This window comes from Scyliorhinus canicula, chromosome 7, assembly GCF_902713615.1.
Source record: "Scyliorhinus canicula chromosome 7, sScyCan1.1, whole genome shotgun sequence".
Lineage (NCBI taxonomy): Eukaryota > Metazoa > Chordata > Chondrichthyes > Carcharhiniformes > Scyliorhinidae > Scyliorhinus > Scyliorhinus canicula.
This window is the reverse complement of record NC_052152.1, coordinates 88,930,856-88,946,565: the sequence shown is the minus strand read 5'-3', so window position 1 is coordinate 88,946,565 and position 15,710 is coordinate 88,930,856. Positions and strand designations below refer to the sequence as shown.

At 44.3% G+C, this 15,710-nt stretch overlaps 1 protein-coding gene across 2 annotated transcripts in view; it reads left to right on the top strand.

Moving 5' to 3' along the window:
* The first annotated feature begins 471 nt into the window (after nt 1-471).
* gtpbp8 (GTP binding protein 8 (putative)) overlaps nt 472-15,710 on the top strand; it is a 29,832-nt gene continuing 14,593 nt past the window's right edge. Inside the window, exons 1-3 of one of the 2 annotated variants that reach the window (XM_038802423.1) lie at nt 472-600; nt 9,215-9,606; nt 12,712-12,810. In XM_038802423.1, coding sequence (XP_038658351.1) covers nt 9,253-9,606; nt 12,712-12,810 — 453 coding nt within the window. In that variant the 5' untranslated portion in view covers nt 472-600; nt 9,215-9,252. The remainder of the gene's footprint in view (nt 601-9,214; nt 9,607-12,711; nt 12,811-15,710) is intronic. The other variant, XM_038802425.1, reaches the window with a different exon arrangement.

The window sequence follows — 15,710 nt, the reverse complement described above, 5'->3', positions numbered from 1 at the left end:
GTCACCTTACTCAAAGTTACCTCGACTGTGCCATGCCAGGCAATGTTAACACAGAGATAACCACCCAGGCACAAACTACTGTCTCACAATTGAAAACCTGCCAGAGATTCGGTCTCCTACTGGAGCTGTGAAAAAGGAATTAAAAAAATTAAAGAACAATATCAACATTGCTTTAAGGATCAGTTTGACTATTCTTTTTGCAACATTTTTGTTTCAAAATTGCACTTAAGTATTTAACATGTAAAATTAGATTAAAAATAAAGCCAGTTTTGTTGAAGACCATTTATGAGTTTGACAAAGGAATTTACTGCAAATAAACGTGAAAACTGTCAACGTCAACTATATTCTCACATATTTAGACCGAGCAATAGTTCCCCTCCATGAACCAGGAGCTGCTTATGTACTTAGGAAGGAAGTGTTTCTCCGGCCCTTTTACTGCCGCTCCTTGTTTCCTGGGGGAGGACAGTCAGAGTTGGGAGCGAGAGGCGCGGTTATTCGGGGCAACGGGCCGGGCCGGGGAGTTTCCGGCAGCGCGACACCGCCCACTTCTCATTCAGGCGGCGAGGGGGCGAGGCAGAAGGGGATGCCGGATCGGAGCAGGTGGGTTGAAATTTGGAAATGAGGTGGGGATCTGGGAGGTAGATCCGTTGCAATCCCGCCGGTAGGTGGCGGTCTTAGAAACTGGGTTGCCAACTCTCCAGGGTGGGCCTGGAGTCTCCGGGAATTGAAGATCAATTCCCTGGAGAAATATCATATATGTAATAGATTGGCTATTTCTCTTTACCGATTCACGGATGGTGAATTTTATTTTCTCCAGCCTGAGAAATTCCACCAGGTGAAACAGCCAGTCTGCAGCCTTGGGTGGTGCTGCTGATTGCCAGCCGAGCAGGATTCCCTGGTGGGCGATCAGGGAGGCAAAAGTTAGGAGGTCCGCCTCCACCCCATGAAGAGTTCTGGCTGATCTGATACCCTGAAGGCTGCCACCTTTGGGCTCCACCCTCGCACTACAACCCTGATCATTGCCTCAAAGAAGGACGTATATTATCTAGCAGGATCAGAACATGTGGGTGTGGTTGGCTGGGCCTCCCTGGCATCGTTCGCATATGTCCTCCACCTCTGGAGACAACCCGCTTATTCGGGTTCTGCGCATGAGGAGGTGAAATTTGCCATGTTCAGCGCTTCGATCCAGAATCCTCCCCTTATCTCCATGTCTAGTTTCTCCTCCCATTTTTTCCTTGTCTTGTTCAGGGGTGAGCGTACCTCTTCCAAAAGTCTCTGATGCATGTCTGAACAGTTCTTCATCACCCCCCTCAGGTCGCCTGCATCCAGCAGTCGTTATACCAGTGAATGTCCTGGTATCTGGGGGTATGTCGTTCCTTTGTGGAGGAAGTTTTTGACCTGACTAAGTCTCGGGTCGTTTCCTTTCAGGAGCTGGAACATTTCCGTGTGTTCCCCCAGGGTTGCTACTCTACTATTCTTGTACATGTCCTAACTGTCAAAGTCCCTTCGTCCTGTCTCCACCTTTTGAAGGAGGCGGCCACGATTGCAGGAGTGAATGTGTGGTTGTTGCAGATGGGGGCCATTGTTAACACTTTGGCTAGACCGAAATGCTGCCTCAATTTATACCACGTCCGGAGCAGTTCTACCACTGGGCTACTCGAATATTTGGCCGGTGGTTGCGTGGGTTCCTCCATCCTCACTGATTTTGCTCCTGGGTCCTTGACCAATCCCCGTGCTCTTACTGCTGAAGCCACCTAGTGGTAGAACTGTCGTTTCGGGAGGGCCAGGCGTCAAACATTTCTCCTCCTTTTGGATCCTGGGATTCTCCCCTGCCCCCCCCCCCCCACACACACACAAACGCCATGATTAAACTCAACTGCATTGAAAAAAGTCTTTGGATGGATCAAACATGAAGTGGAACCTGGGCAGCATGTTTATTTTGATCGTCTATGAGAGTGGGAGTGCACCCACCTCGGCAGATCCTTTTTGACTTCCTCCACCAGACTCGTAAGGAAGCATTATGATTTTGTGTCCAGTTGTGGTTTATTTGGATCCCCAGGTAGTGGAATTTAGTCTGGGCCCGTTTTAACAGCATTCCCCCCAGCTCTGCCCTGCCCGCTGCGGGTTCACAGGGAAGATCTCGCTCTCCAGGTTCAGCTTGCAACCTGAGTAGGTTCCGAACTGCTTTAGAACAAAGAACAAAGAAAATTACAGCACAGGAACAGGCCCTTCGGCCCTCTCAGCCTGTGCCGATCCAGATCCTTTATCTAAACCTGTCTCCTATTTTCCAAGGTCTACTTCCCTCTGTTCCCACCCGTTCATATACCCATCTAGATGCCTCTTAAATGATGCTATCGTGCCCGCCTCTACCATCTCCGCTGGTAAAGCAATCCAGGCACCCACCACCCTCTGCGTAAAAAACTTTCCACGCACATCTCCCTTAAACTTTCCCGCTCTCACTTTGAAATCGTGACCCCCTTGTAACTGACACCCCCACTCTTGGAAAAAGCTTGTTGCTATCCACCCTGTCCATACCTCTTATCATTTTGTAGACCTCAATCAGGTCCCCCCTCAACCTCTGTCTTTCCAATGAAAACAATCCTAATCTACTCAACCTTTCTTCATAGCTAGCCCCCTCGATACCAGGAAACATCCTGGTGAACCTCCTCTGCACTCTCCAAAGCATCCACATCCTTCTGGTGATGTGGTGACCAGAACTGCACGTAGTATTCCAAATGTGGCCGAACCAAAGTCCTATACAACTGTAACATGACCTGCCGACTCTTGTACTCAATACCCCGTCCGATGAAGGCAAGCATGCTGTATGCCTTCTTGACCACTCTATCAACTTACGTTGCCACCTTCAGGGTACAATGGACCTGAACTCCCAGATCTCTCTGTACATCAATTTTCCCCAGGACCCTTCCATTGACCATATAGTCCGCTCTTGAATTTGATCTTCCAAAATGCATCACCTCGCATTTGCCTGGATTGAACTCTGCCCAACTCTCCAATCTATCTATATGTTGTTGTATTTTCTGAGTTCCATTATCCTTTCCATGCTGGCCCGGGGTTTGAGGCGTAGAGGAGCAGGTCATCCACATAGAGTGAGACTCTAGTCTCACCTTTGGATACCTCTCCACCCCTTAGCCGTTCTGAGGATGGCCAAGTTGCTCGAATGCCAGGGCAAACAGTGGGGACAGAGGGCACCCCAGTCTCATTCCTCTGTGCAGTCAGAAGTATCTAGAGCTAGTGGTGTTTGTCCGTACGCTTGCTATGGTAGCACTGTACAGTAGTTTCACCCAGGAGGTGAACCCTGGTCCGAACCCAAACTGTTCCAGTACTTCAATTCGACTCTGTTGAAGGCCTTTTCTGTGTCTAGGGAGTTGATCATTTCTGATGTTCTCTCCCCAGATGGGGTCATTATTACATGCAGCAGGCGCCTGCTGTTCGCTGTTAGCTGCCTACTCTTGACAAAGCCCGTCTGCAACTACTTTTGGAGCTCGCCATCTCCTCGCCACGGCCTTTGCCAGGATATTTGCTTCGGCGTTTAGGAGTGAGATGGGTATGCGTTCTGTCGAGTCTTTGTCTTTTTCTGTATCAGCGATATTGAGGCTTGGGCCAGCGTTGGTGGCCGGTGCCCCTTACTCGTGAGTCTGCGAACATCTGCAAGTGCGGGGCCACTGTTGACGCAAATTGTTTTGTAGAAGTCCGCTGGGAATCCATCTGGCCCCAGTGACTTCCCCTCGTGCATGGAGTTGATACTCTCCATGACTTCCCTCAGTTCTTTTTGTATTTTTAAGGGGCAATTTGGTGTGGCCAATTGAATAACTCTGCACATTTTTGGGTTGTGGTCCCTAGACCCATGCAGACACGGACAGTAATCTGGGATCAAACCCCGGTTCTTAGCGGCGTGAGGTGGCAGTGCTAATCACTGCGCCACTGTGCCGCCTGATACTTCCCTCAGTTCTGATGGGACTTCCAGGCCCCATCTCCTATCTTCCGCCATGACCAACATGTCCAGTTCGTTGAGGAACTGCTTCATCTTTGAGTCCCCCTCCAGGGGCTCAGAGGTGTACATCAAAGGTGTTGATTTCTTCAGGTGATGCGACTAGCTTGCCACACATGTCTTTGAACCAAACTATTTCCTTTGTGGTTGCCTGCTTCCTCCGCAGGAGAGACAGCTGGCGGCTGGCTTTATCTCCATGCTTGTAAATGGTCCCCTGTTTCTGGAGGAGCTGGTGCACTGCTTTCTTGGTGGAGAACATGTCTCCATTTGTTATATTTTTCCTTTAGACACTTGTTCCACGGCGGTCCACCTCCAGTGTGGAGTCAACCAGTTGTTGCCTGGCTTCCCTTTCCTTCCTGTCTCTGCGTGCCTTGAATGCAATACTTTTCCCTGATCACCACCTTCAGCGCCTCCCAAAACGTGTAGTCTGCTCCATGAAGGCGTTCAGCTCTCTTGCCATTTTTGTTATTAGTTTCCCCAATTAGAGATGGTATCTGGCTTTTCCGTGGGTCCTGTACACCGTTAAAGTCCACCCCCGCCCCATGATGAGTCAGTGTGTGTCTATGTTGGGATTTCTGCCATGATTTTCTTCATGAATTCTGTGTTGCCCCAGTTGGGAGCGAACACGTTTACAAGGACCACTGGTACCCCTTCCAGGACACTACTAACCATGACATACTGTCCCACTGGGTTCGTAACTGTCTTTGTCGGCGTGAAGGTTGTCCTCTTGTTTAGCAATATGGCAATCACTCTCGTACCGTAACACAATTGGTATATCTGACCCACCCAACTTGATCTTCCCCGCAGTCAGTCCTTCTCCCTCAGGTGTGTCTCCTGGTAGAAGATGACATCAGCCCTCAGACCTTTCAGATCTTCCTGGGACTCAAAATTAAGTTGAAAAAGAGGCAGATCTGTGCACAAACCTGCCAGCCTTGGCTGGTGAGGTGAAATAGTATGCCTTCCCCTGGGAGGTTACCCACAGCATTCCAAACCGTACCCTCTCTTGTAAAGGGCTTGGCTGCATTAAATTCAGCGTGGTGCTTCAATGCCCAGGTACACTCTGATCGAGTGGCCTTCTCACTGGCAGGACGGTGGGTGCTTTCCCCAGTTTAGAATCCTCGCCGATCCTGGTGACGGTGACATTTCTCTCTGTTGGTCCTTGGTTGTTCTCCCGCTTTAAGCTTTGGCCTGAGTGACCAGTTGGCTCTGTCTATCTCCGGAGGTTTGGGAGAGTTCTCCCTCCCGACCAGTTTACCCAGAATCTGGGCCACATATTCTTTGAGGTTCCTGCCTTCGATACCCCCCGGCAGACCTACGATGTGGAGGTTTGGCGGCGTGACAGGTTCTCCTGGTCCTTGACCTTCCCCTTCAATGTCCCTTGAATCATCACCATCCTTACCATTTCTGTCTCCAAGGAGGCGATCCGGTCGCTCTGGTTGGTCGCCACTTTCTCCAGGTCTATTGTCGCATCTTGTGCCTTCAACCATTGATCTGCCTTTTCCACCAGCACCTTGAAGAGGGGCCGGGGCTTCGGCGACCACCACCTTCACTGTTGGCATCATTTCGAACTTGATGGCATTCCTATGTTTTCGTAGCTCCTGAATCAGGAGCCCTGACGACCCAGCCTGCTCTGGTGTGGCCGGCTCCGACTCGTCCCACGTGCTCGTCCATGTCCCGTTCCTGCTCTCTCAGCTTTTGCTAGTTCTACCATCCTTTCGGGTCCTAGAGTTATTCCTGGGCATTTCTTGGTACTTGTGGTGGTCTTGGACGAGGATGGGGGAGGGATTTCAACAGTTTTAGTGGCTTATTATCGTGCTGAAAGTGCTGATTTTCTGAGTTCCCAGAGAAGAACCATCTTTCCTGCGTCCACTCAGCACATCCCCATCACCAGAAATCCCTATTTAACTTGTTTTCTAATTACCAACCGGAAGCAAGCATTGGGAGGGAGACTGGAAAAGTCAAGGATGTGCAGATGGTTGTGGCAATTAGCTGCCTCATGAGAACGATCAGGTGGCTTTCTTGATAGAGCATCTGTTAGGAAAAGTCTGTAGAGAAATACCAGGAAGAGTTATTAATACCAAAAAGAGGCCACAACTGCCAAGGCGGGATCTTCATTGCCGGGACCGGGTGTGAGCAGCAGTCAGGCCATCTGACCTGGGAGGATGTGTGGACGCAGCCACGGGCTGCCTGGTGCCCAGGTGGGCTATTTAAAAGGCCGATATCAATGCCGCAAGACTTTGTACTAGTGGGAAAAAAATAACACACAGGCTCTCCAGACCTCACTCTCTGAACGCTCCCCATGTACCATCCATCCCACCTCATGCCTCTTGTCTCCCTTCCATCACCTACTTTGTCCCCTTTAAAAACTTACTTTTTTAAAGGTCCCCTCACTAGATTTCATAAATAAGGGACCACGAACCAGGAGTTTTCCAAAACTCCATGAAAATTACAGAGAAGAAGGAGATATCTGTCTTCATAATGGAGCCAGCCAGGCCCGGAGTGCTGGATTCAGGCTTCTGACAGGAAGCAGCCCCCACCCTTTAAAGGCACCCTTGCAGCTGGGAATCCCAGAATCTGGACCCATCCACCATTTTTAACAGGCTGCCAAGTCAACCTGACATGGTAAAAATTCGGGCCATAACTCTGAAGCTTGTAAACCTGTTTGACTGAATCATCCTCCTGGATCTTTCCTTTAAACTAACAAGGGAACCTCAGTTGAAAAATCACTAAGCTGACAGTAAGGGGTGAAAATGTCAAGATGTTGTTGAGGGGATTTAACGGTGACAAGTGCCAGCATGTGATTACCCTATCAAGATCATGCTTAAAGACAAGATCTCTAAGATCAGGAGGGATGCTGCGATCAGAGAGATACTTGTCGGCACTGATGGTGATGTACGTATCATGCTGGGGAGACATGTGGAGCAAATTGCTGCATAGCAAGCTCAGATGCAGTCTTTGCTGTCTTGCCTCCTAAGTAAATCTCAATTACTGTGGAGAAATCTACAGAAATCCCCTTAGTGAAAGGTAGTTGACCTGGTTGTTGTTGTGTGGTTGGAGGAGGTCTTGAAGCAATTAGCTTGGCTACAGTTTGAAAGCATAGCAGTGAAATATTGGAAACCAAGGGTGTTTCCTGATGTTTTAAGCCATTGTGCTGGAGTTGCAGGGAGATCTATGCTTGAGTTGTGGAACCAAATTTTGAAAGGAAAGCTGGAGGGTCACTTAGCCAAAAGCTAATGGAAATCATTATGAATTCCGAAGGACTTTGATGTACCTTTTTTGAGTTGGTCCCAGAAAACATGAATGAACCTTCAAAATTTCATATGATAAAAGAACACTTGGGAAGTACAAAGTAAAACTGAGTTAATAGCATATGTCTATAGCATAAGTCTTATAAACAATAATGTTAAGTTAGTAGTGCTTGCATTGTTTCATTTTGCTTTATTTACAATAAAGGGCGGCACAGCGGTTAGCACTGCTGCCTCACAGCGCCAGGGACCCGGGTTCGATTCCCGGTTTGGGTCACTGTCTGGGCGGAGTCTGCATGTTCTCCCCATGTCTGCATGGATTTCCTCCCACAAGTCCCAAAAGACATGCTTATTAGGTGAATTGGACATTCTGAATTCTCCCTCAGTGTACCTGAACAGGCACCAGAATGTGGCGACTAGGGGCTTGAAAGATCCTGAAGTTAATTCAATTCAAGGTTACCGGTCGTTCTTGTGCATTGCTGAAACTCAGTAGAAATTCAAGTTAAAAACTTGTCAGGTGCAAATAAGAATTGTTTTATTTGGAGTTCATTGGTTACAACTTGAAAGTCATCAGCTCGAACACAACTTTAAAAGTCAAAGTCTGAAGTCAAAGTCTGAAAATGAAATATGAATACAGAACTCTTTTTTAACTCTCTTCCTTTCCATTCCTTTTCTCTTCTTTCTTTCTCTCTCAACTCTTTCTTTCTATCTCTCTCAACTCTTTCTTTCTATCTCAACCCTTTCTTTCTATCTCTCAAAATGGTGGCCAAATCGTCCATTGATATACTATTTCATTTCTGTCTTAAGCGATCCGATCACACCCCAATATAATCCTAATTGGTTTGAGTTAGACTCAAACATATTTGATTTGATAGCAAGCTGCCCATCTTCACTATGTAACATTACTTCTACTGTTGCCTGCTTGCTTATTTTTGCATGTTAAAGATTGCGATATTGTGCTTTATCAAAACCAGCAAAAACTGGTCTAATGCTGACCTACCTATTGCCACAATAGAGACCTCATGCTGATCTCATTGCTGCAACAATGGAGACCTTATGTTATCTCATCATGCCACGCTGGGCATAACTCCGAAAATGTAATTCTAACTGTCTATTTCAATTCAGTCTTTTATGAAATCGTTATAATGAGAATGTTGGAATCAAATATATATATATTATATTTGATTCGATGTTTTAATTGTCCATTTATTAAAAACAAGGCAACACAGTTCTAAAAATGTTTCAGTTTGTGTAATTCATGGGATATAATTCAACCTAATCTCGAACGGCGTGAGAACCGTAGAATCCTTCATTCCTACTCATTGCCATGGATTCAGCCCTTGTCCTTGGAGAAATGTAATGACCTTATCAGACTTCTGTGTTACTTTCAAACTCATGACCATGAGTTTGCAAAATATATGTTCTCTTTAATTTTAAAACTGGGAATTAATATTTATGCTTTAAGCAGCTATCTTTTTACCTATATTAAGTGTATTAGAAATACCTGGCTTCTACAGGGCTTTTCACAGTAACTTCCTTGCAGTGTTAATGTAAGCCTGCTTGTGACAATGATTATAAAGTTTGTTTATGTTTAAAAACGTTAAATCTGGTGGAGAATTGTTGGGCGTTTGGATTTCTTAAATTTTAATGGTCCCTATCAGGTCCCTTCTAAGGAAAGACAACAGGTTAAAAGCATTTAATAATATATTAAGAGAAAAAGGGAGGAAGGAAATGCATGGATGTACACTCATACACACATCACGCACACAAGTTTGCCTTATCTGGCTGTAGCGTTTTCATGAATCTATCATTGTAAGTGATGAGAAATATATCTTAAAGAAAATTGAATTTTTTCAGAATCTGCTTCTGGTGAGTACTGAGGTTGAGGTAAATAAACAGATTGTGAATCTTGCCATAACATGTTTAATGTTGCCTCTTTTTAATGTCCCTTACATTTTAGGTTTATTTTGCAGATAAAAAGGGCAAGAGATTGGAAGGATGTTCGCAATCCGAGCAAGTTTACCGTGCTTATCACGAGCATTAAAGGCAAACATGATGCAAGAGAGAGCCATTTCAATCTGTTTGGTGTGTGGAAACAGTCACAAATTAGCTTCTATCCAGGCTTTCTCCAAATTTAGCGAGAAGAAGCAAAACAGTATTATTTTTCCGTTCAAAGACTTGGAAAGATACTTGGTGAAAAATGTAAATAAAATGAACTTTCAAATGTTTGCTCCAAGCTTTGAGGATATTGGAAATGCAGAACAATTCTTCACGCCTTCAAATAAACACCACATAGATTATTTCACCTCTGCTGTCAGGATTGATCACGCACCAGCAACAGCTCAACCAGAGGTTGGTGTCACTTTTCTCCAGAGATAATTATAAATCATAAATAAGCTAACAGTCGCTTGGGCAACAACTTATATTTATATAACTCTTTCAGCATAATGAAAAACCCCAAGGCACTTCACAGGAGCATTAAAAAATAAAGTATGACAATGAACCAGAAATGAGGAGCTATTGGGTGAGATGACAAAAAGTTTGATGAAAGAGCCATGTATTAGAAATGTCCTAAAGGAGTAAAGTGAGGTAAAGAGGCAAGGAGGTGTTTGGAAGGAATTCCAGAGTTTAGACGCAAGGCAACTGAACCAATGGTGGATCAATTATAATTGGGGATGCACAAGAGGCCAGAATTGGAGGACTAAAGTTAACTCAGGAGGGTTGTTTTTCAAATAATTGATTTTCCCTAATAGTCCAAAACAGCAGTTAGGTTAATAAGAGATTGGTAAATCTAAATATCTAGTTAATTTTGTGACAGCTGAGGATTTAATGGACTGGTGAGTGGAAAGTGACTGCCTGTGCAGATAGTTCAAAGTTTTCTTCCTTAAAAAGGTTTGGACAGAATTATGGCTGGAATCAATTGCTGAGCAGTAATTACCAGTGAGCAGCTGTTAAAATAGTTGCAATACAAAAAGCAAGTCAGTAGTCATTAATATAAAAACGTTCATGTGTATAGTACATTTTAACATGGTGAAACACTCTGTGGGGGTGAGGTTCAGAAGAAGAATTAGACACCAAGCAAGATTTGGGGTTTGAAAGGAGGCTTTTCATGTTGTGATGAATGTAAGAAATTGGTATATGTATTGTATTATATGTATCTGGTGCAGTAGTTTTAAAAGCCTGGGTTAGGGTGTGTATATATATATCTGCTGAATTAATATTCTTTTAAAATCCTGGTTTAAAAGAAAGACAGACACTGGCTGCAGAAGGTGCAATTAAGATTTCATAAAGGTGAGATCATTGTTATTTCAAACAATGCTTATGTTTTCAAGGAAAGGCTGAGTGGGTTTTTGTTATGATTTCTGGGGAGTAGATAATTAATCCCATTGGGCGAGATTCTCCGATTGCCGACGCTGAAATCGCATTTGCCGATCAGCCAGAGAATCAATTTTTACACTGAAACGGGGGCGGCGCCCTTTTTCTGATGCTCCCCTTCCTCAAAAATGGCGAACTCCGATGTTGGGACAACCTCAGCACGTCGCCTGAGGCCCTCCCCCGATGCTCCGCCTCCAAGGGGACGAACTTTCCGACAGCATTGGACACGTGTCCTCTCGCTTTCCGTAAACCTGGCGTGGCGGCTGTGGACTATATCCAGCGCAGCCACAGTCAGGTGGGTGGGATGGGGGTGCCCCGTTCCGCAGGCATTGGGGCTTTGCCGGAGGCTGGGGGATTGGTGGAGGGTGGCGAGGGGAGTTACGGGGCCAGTTTTTGGCAAGCCGGTTCCGCGCGCGGCCGGCGCCATGTTGCACGATGTGGCCGCCACCATGTACCCGGCTCTACATGGCACGGCTGCTAGCCCCTCACCTGTCCCAGAATCGGTGAAAGTTCGGCGTCAATTTTGGCGTCCTAAAATGCCCGTGAATTCTCCCTTTGAGCTGGCACTTAGCTGAAACTGAGAATCCAACCCATTGTGTTTAAATTTAAGTAATTACGCCATGGGATTTGAGTGGGATAAAGATGATGTGGTAATAGGAGGAGCCAGGTGAGTACCAGGTTTCTAGCAGGTGGTTTAGTTAGTTCTCTGGAAATTTGTGAGCTGAACAAACCTTTCTGCAGAAGGCTGTCGGAGATTCAGCATTAATCTGACAGGGTCACTCTGTAATCTCTCGCTTGCTCTCTCTCTTCAAGCAGTCTTTGAAAGGAATTGGTTATCCTGCGGCTGGAAAGTAATCCTGTGTTTGTCAACTTTATTTTAAAGTAGGCTTTGATCTGTGATGGTTTTTTTCTTGATTGGAGATAAAGAAGGTAGAAGATAGGACTTTCATTGTTAACATTGTTTAATGGTAATTGTAAGCTATATTTCTGTGTCGTTTAAGGTAATTTAATGTGTTGATAAAATTTGTTTTAATATGCCATATCCCTATATGTGCTGTGTATCCTTCCCTCACAGTTTTACAAATTTAAGAAAGTGATTGGGGTTCCTGACCGGTATCCTAGCAAATGTTGGGGTCTGGTCCAGGTTTGTAATAATGTCGGGATGTGAAGCAAAGCAGACTGAAGAATAATTCCAGAGTGCAGCGCTGTGATTGCTGGAAGTTCTGCATCGAGCTGGTGGCTGAGAGGGAATGTGGACATTCCAGACTGAACTGCAAGGTGTGAGCTTCAACAGGGTTGGAGGAAGATTGAGATGAACAGATCAAATAACGCTCGGGCAAAACTTCTAAAGGTGACACGGATTTGGAATCAGTATTCTGGGTGACCGAAAACCAGTGGAGGGTGACTGGTGATGGAAACTTAGCATAGGAGGATAGGATCCAGGTAGCAAAGTTCTACAAGAGTTGCAGCAAGGGAAGCTTTTGAGTTTTTCAGCATGGGGTTACCAAAGGCACAGATGAGGCTTTGTGCAACAGCTTGGTAGGCACAGGAAAAAGATAATTCGGAAGCCAAATCCAACAAGTGATCAGAATCAGCACTAATGAATCAGATCGAGCTCAGTTTAGGGTGAAAACTGCTAGTGGAGGAACAGAAGGCCAGGTGCTGGAATAGTGGCAATCCAGCAAAGAATACAGTCTCAGTAGCAAGCAAAAGTCAAAGATAGAGGCTATAATCAAGTCCAGGCATCAGCAGAGATGTGGAATTTACCCCAGAAGAAAGCAGAAGCGTTTTGCTTCTGATTGTGTCACCCACTGGGTGTGCTGGTTCACCAAATCCTTGTCTTATTTCTGTTGGTGTTGGAATTAGTACCAACAACATCAACTTTCAGAATAGCTTCATGTGTTGATTGGGGATGAAATTTATTTTAACTAAAACCATGAAAGTAATCATGTGTGGATATATTGATATCTGAGTAGGCAGATTGAAACAACAAGTTCTAAAACCTCTGCACTGCTGCCTTGTATCGTATCAACATTTTCAGAAATGTGACATTTTTGACATGAACAATTTTTTTCCTTCCAGGTATGTTTTATAGGCAGAAGCAATGTGGGAAAGTCGTCATTGATAAAATCCTTGTTTTCATTGGTTCCTGGTATTGAAGTTAGAGTTTCAAAAAATCCTGTGAGTATCTGTTTTGGATTTTGGGCATTACACACTTACTTACCTCAGATAGTCACTGTATACATGTCATTATTTATTAACATTATCTGTGAAGAGCTCATGAATATCCTGACTCCAAAATCAGAGATGCTTCAGACACCACCTCCTCCTTCAATCCCATGTCACTCTTGTTAAACTTGACTTCTTCCCTTCGGGCAGCACAGCGGCGCAGTGGTGAGCTGCCTCACGGCGCCGAGGTCCAGGTTAGATCCCGGCTCTGGGTCACTCTTCGTGGGAGTTTGCACATTCTCCACGTGTTTGTGTGGGTTTCACCCCCACAACCCAAAGATGTGTAGGGTAGGTGGATTGACCACGCTAAATTGCCCCTTAAGTGGAAACAATGAATTGGGTACTCTAAATTTATATTAAAAAATTAAATGTGACTTCTTCCCAAGCCTGTACCGTTTATCCCATCTTCACTACCCCTGCTGCCATGTCTTCTAAAAGCCTCACCCCTCCTGTTTTAGAGGGCTGTTAAGAGTCGACTACATTTCTGTGCACCAGGAGTCGCATGTAAACCAGACCAGGTAAGGATGGCAGATTCTTTTCCTAAAGGCCATCAGTGAACCAGATTCATTTTAATGACAATTCATAGTTCCATGCTCACCATTACTAGCGTTTAATTCCAGGTTTTACAAATTAAGTTTCAATTCCACCAGCTGCTGTGGTGTGATTTGAACCCCTGGTTTAGCACAGGGATAAATAGCTGGCTTTTAAAGCAGACCAAGGCAGGCCAGCAGCACGGTTCAATTCCCGTACCAGCCTCCCCGAACAGGCGCTGGAATATGGCGACTAGGGGCTTTTCACAGTAACCTCTTTTGAAGCCTACTTGTGAAATAAGCGATTTTCATTTCATATCCTTAGAGAATTGTAGTATTTGTGTGCTTACATAGCATGAGTGCAGAAAATGTTGTACCAATAGGTGACAAACGGATAGTTTTAAACGTATTTGTTTTCAGAAAATACCCAGAGCATAGAGGATTATAAGAATTTTGTGTTCAAGAGCAAAGTTTCCACATTTCTGTCCTATGAAGCTGGCAAACAAATTAATATTCTTAGAGATATGGCGTCAACTCAATTACTGGTAGTAGGTGATGGGGAAACTCCCTCCAGAAAGGATGCTATTAAGAATGTACTGATTTATAGTATCAATGGAGGTTGTTTATCTGCTCCACTGCATTAATTTAATATTTGGTATAAATCCCACTCTTGTAACTGTGGGTATTATGTCAAAGTTACCTACTGATAGTGTTGATTTTAGATTAGAAAATTACCTTGCTGGTGAGGTAAGTGCTGCAGTCTCCAGTAATGTCAGAGAAGTCCAGTGATACTATTGAAATTGAAAATGTACATCAAGTGACAAATCAAATAATTTACAGAAACCTGGATTAACACTGTTTTAAGATAGATTGTGTCCAAAGAGTCAAAAGCTCAGATTACTGATGTTAAAGGAATGGTGAAACGCCAGACTGACAACAAAGAGTTAATAGCAACTGTAAACAAATTGAAGCTGTCAGAATGATGCCTGCCGGGAAATCCTAAGCAAGAAGTGTCAAAACAGATAGCAGTAGCACTCAAAGCTGACAATGAAATTTAGGAATGTGCTGCTTTAAAACCAAATGACTTCGTTGTAACTAATCCTGATACCACAGAACTATGAAGAAGGATTTGTGTCCTTGAACATAAAACTCCAAAATGAAAAGCAATGGCTTGCGAGAGAAGTATTGGAGCGAGATTGTGCTGAGTGGGAAATAGAAAGCAAAAAGAAATTAAAGAGCTTGTGAATTGACTAAAACAGCCTATCAATTTTTATCTGATCAACTTAACCTTAAAAGTTCTTCAAACAGCCACGGTGGCAGTGTTAAACATGTGTCTCCTCAAGATGAACACTGAAAATTTTAATCATGGGCACAGACTTGAGGATAAAAATAACCCTGCATTTAAACAAAAGGAGGACAGTTCAGCTGTGTGGCAGGTGAGACTTTCTTCATACACTTTAAAATACTTTCTTTGGACATTAAAAGACCTGCAGCCATGAAAGGGAATGGAGATCAGGAGTTGAAAACTGAACAGAACAGTTCAAAGACTGTGTTATAAGGGCAGCATCCTGAAGACAATGTAGTGTATGGTATTAAAGAAGAACAAAAGGGAGTTGCCGATTCCACAGGGAGTGTCAGAAATCAACGATGTTGTTCTTGGCAGAGTTAACCAGACCAAACCAAGTATACAGTTTTCCAACTCAGCATATGGAAAACCTGTAAAACCTACTTGTTACAATGAATGATTTAAAGTGAAACCACCAGTAGTAAAATAAAATGTGCCTTCCCAGCCAAAAATACTTTTTAGATTGATGGTGTGTGAAAGGGACCTGTTTCCTAATACTCTGACACTCTTTTATTGTATAACTTGTTACACCACCACATTTATCAGAAAGGCGTTTTATTTACTAAGACATTTTATTAGGGGTTCAAGTTATTTCTAATTTTAGTGCACATATTGTTCTGGGAAAATAAGGCCACGTTTGTGGCAGAAGCCATTAATAGTGCACACAAAATCTAATAATCCTTGGCTTGGGAGAATTGGACATCGCCACAAATTGGTGGATGATTTTCAGCCCTTTGCCAATAGCCTCAGAAAAATGGGAACATCATCAGTTTTATAAAAGAAAATTGAACTCCTCACAGAAAGTTGGGGCTGCCACTTAGCAGTGTAATGACCCTTTTAATGATGCAGTTTATGTTCCTACAATGCCACTTGGCTTTGGCCCAGGAAGATAACAATTGAAACTCAATGTTCAATTTACGGATAATTAATTATTTCTTCTTCTTGAGGACTTTGCCAAAGGGCAGATCTGACCCACA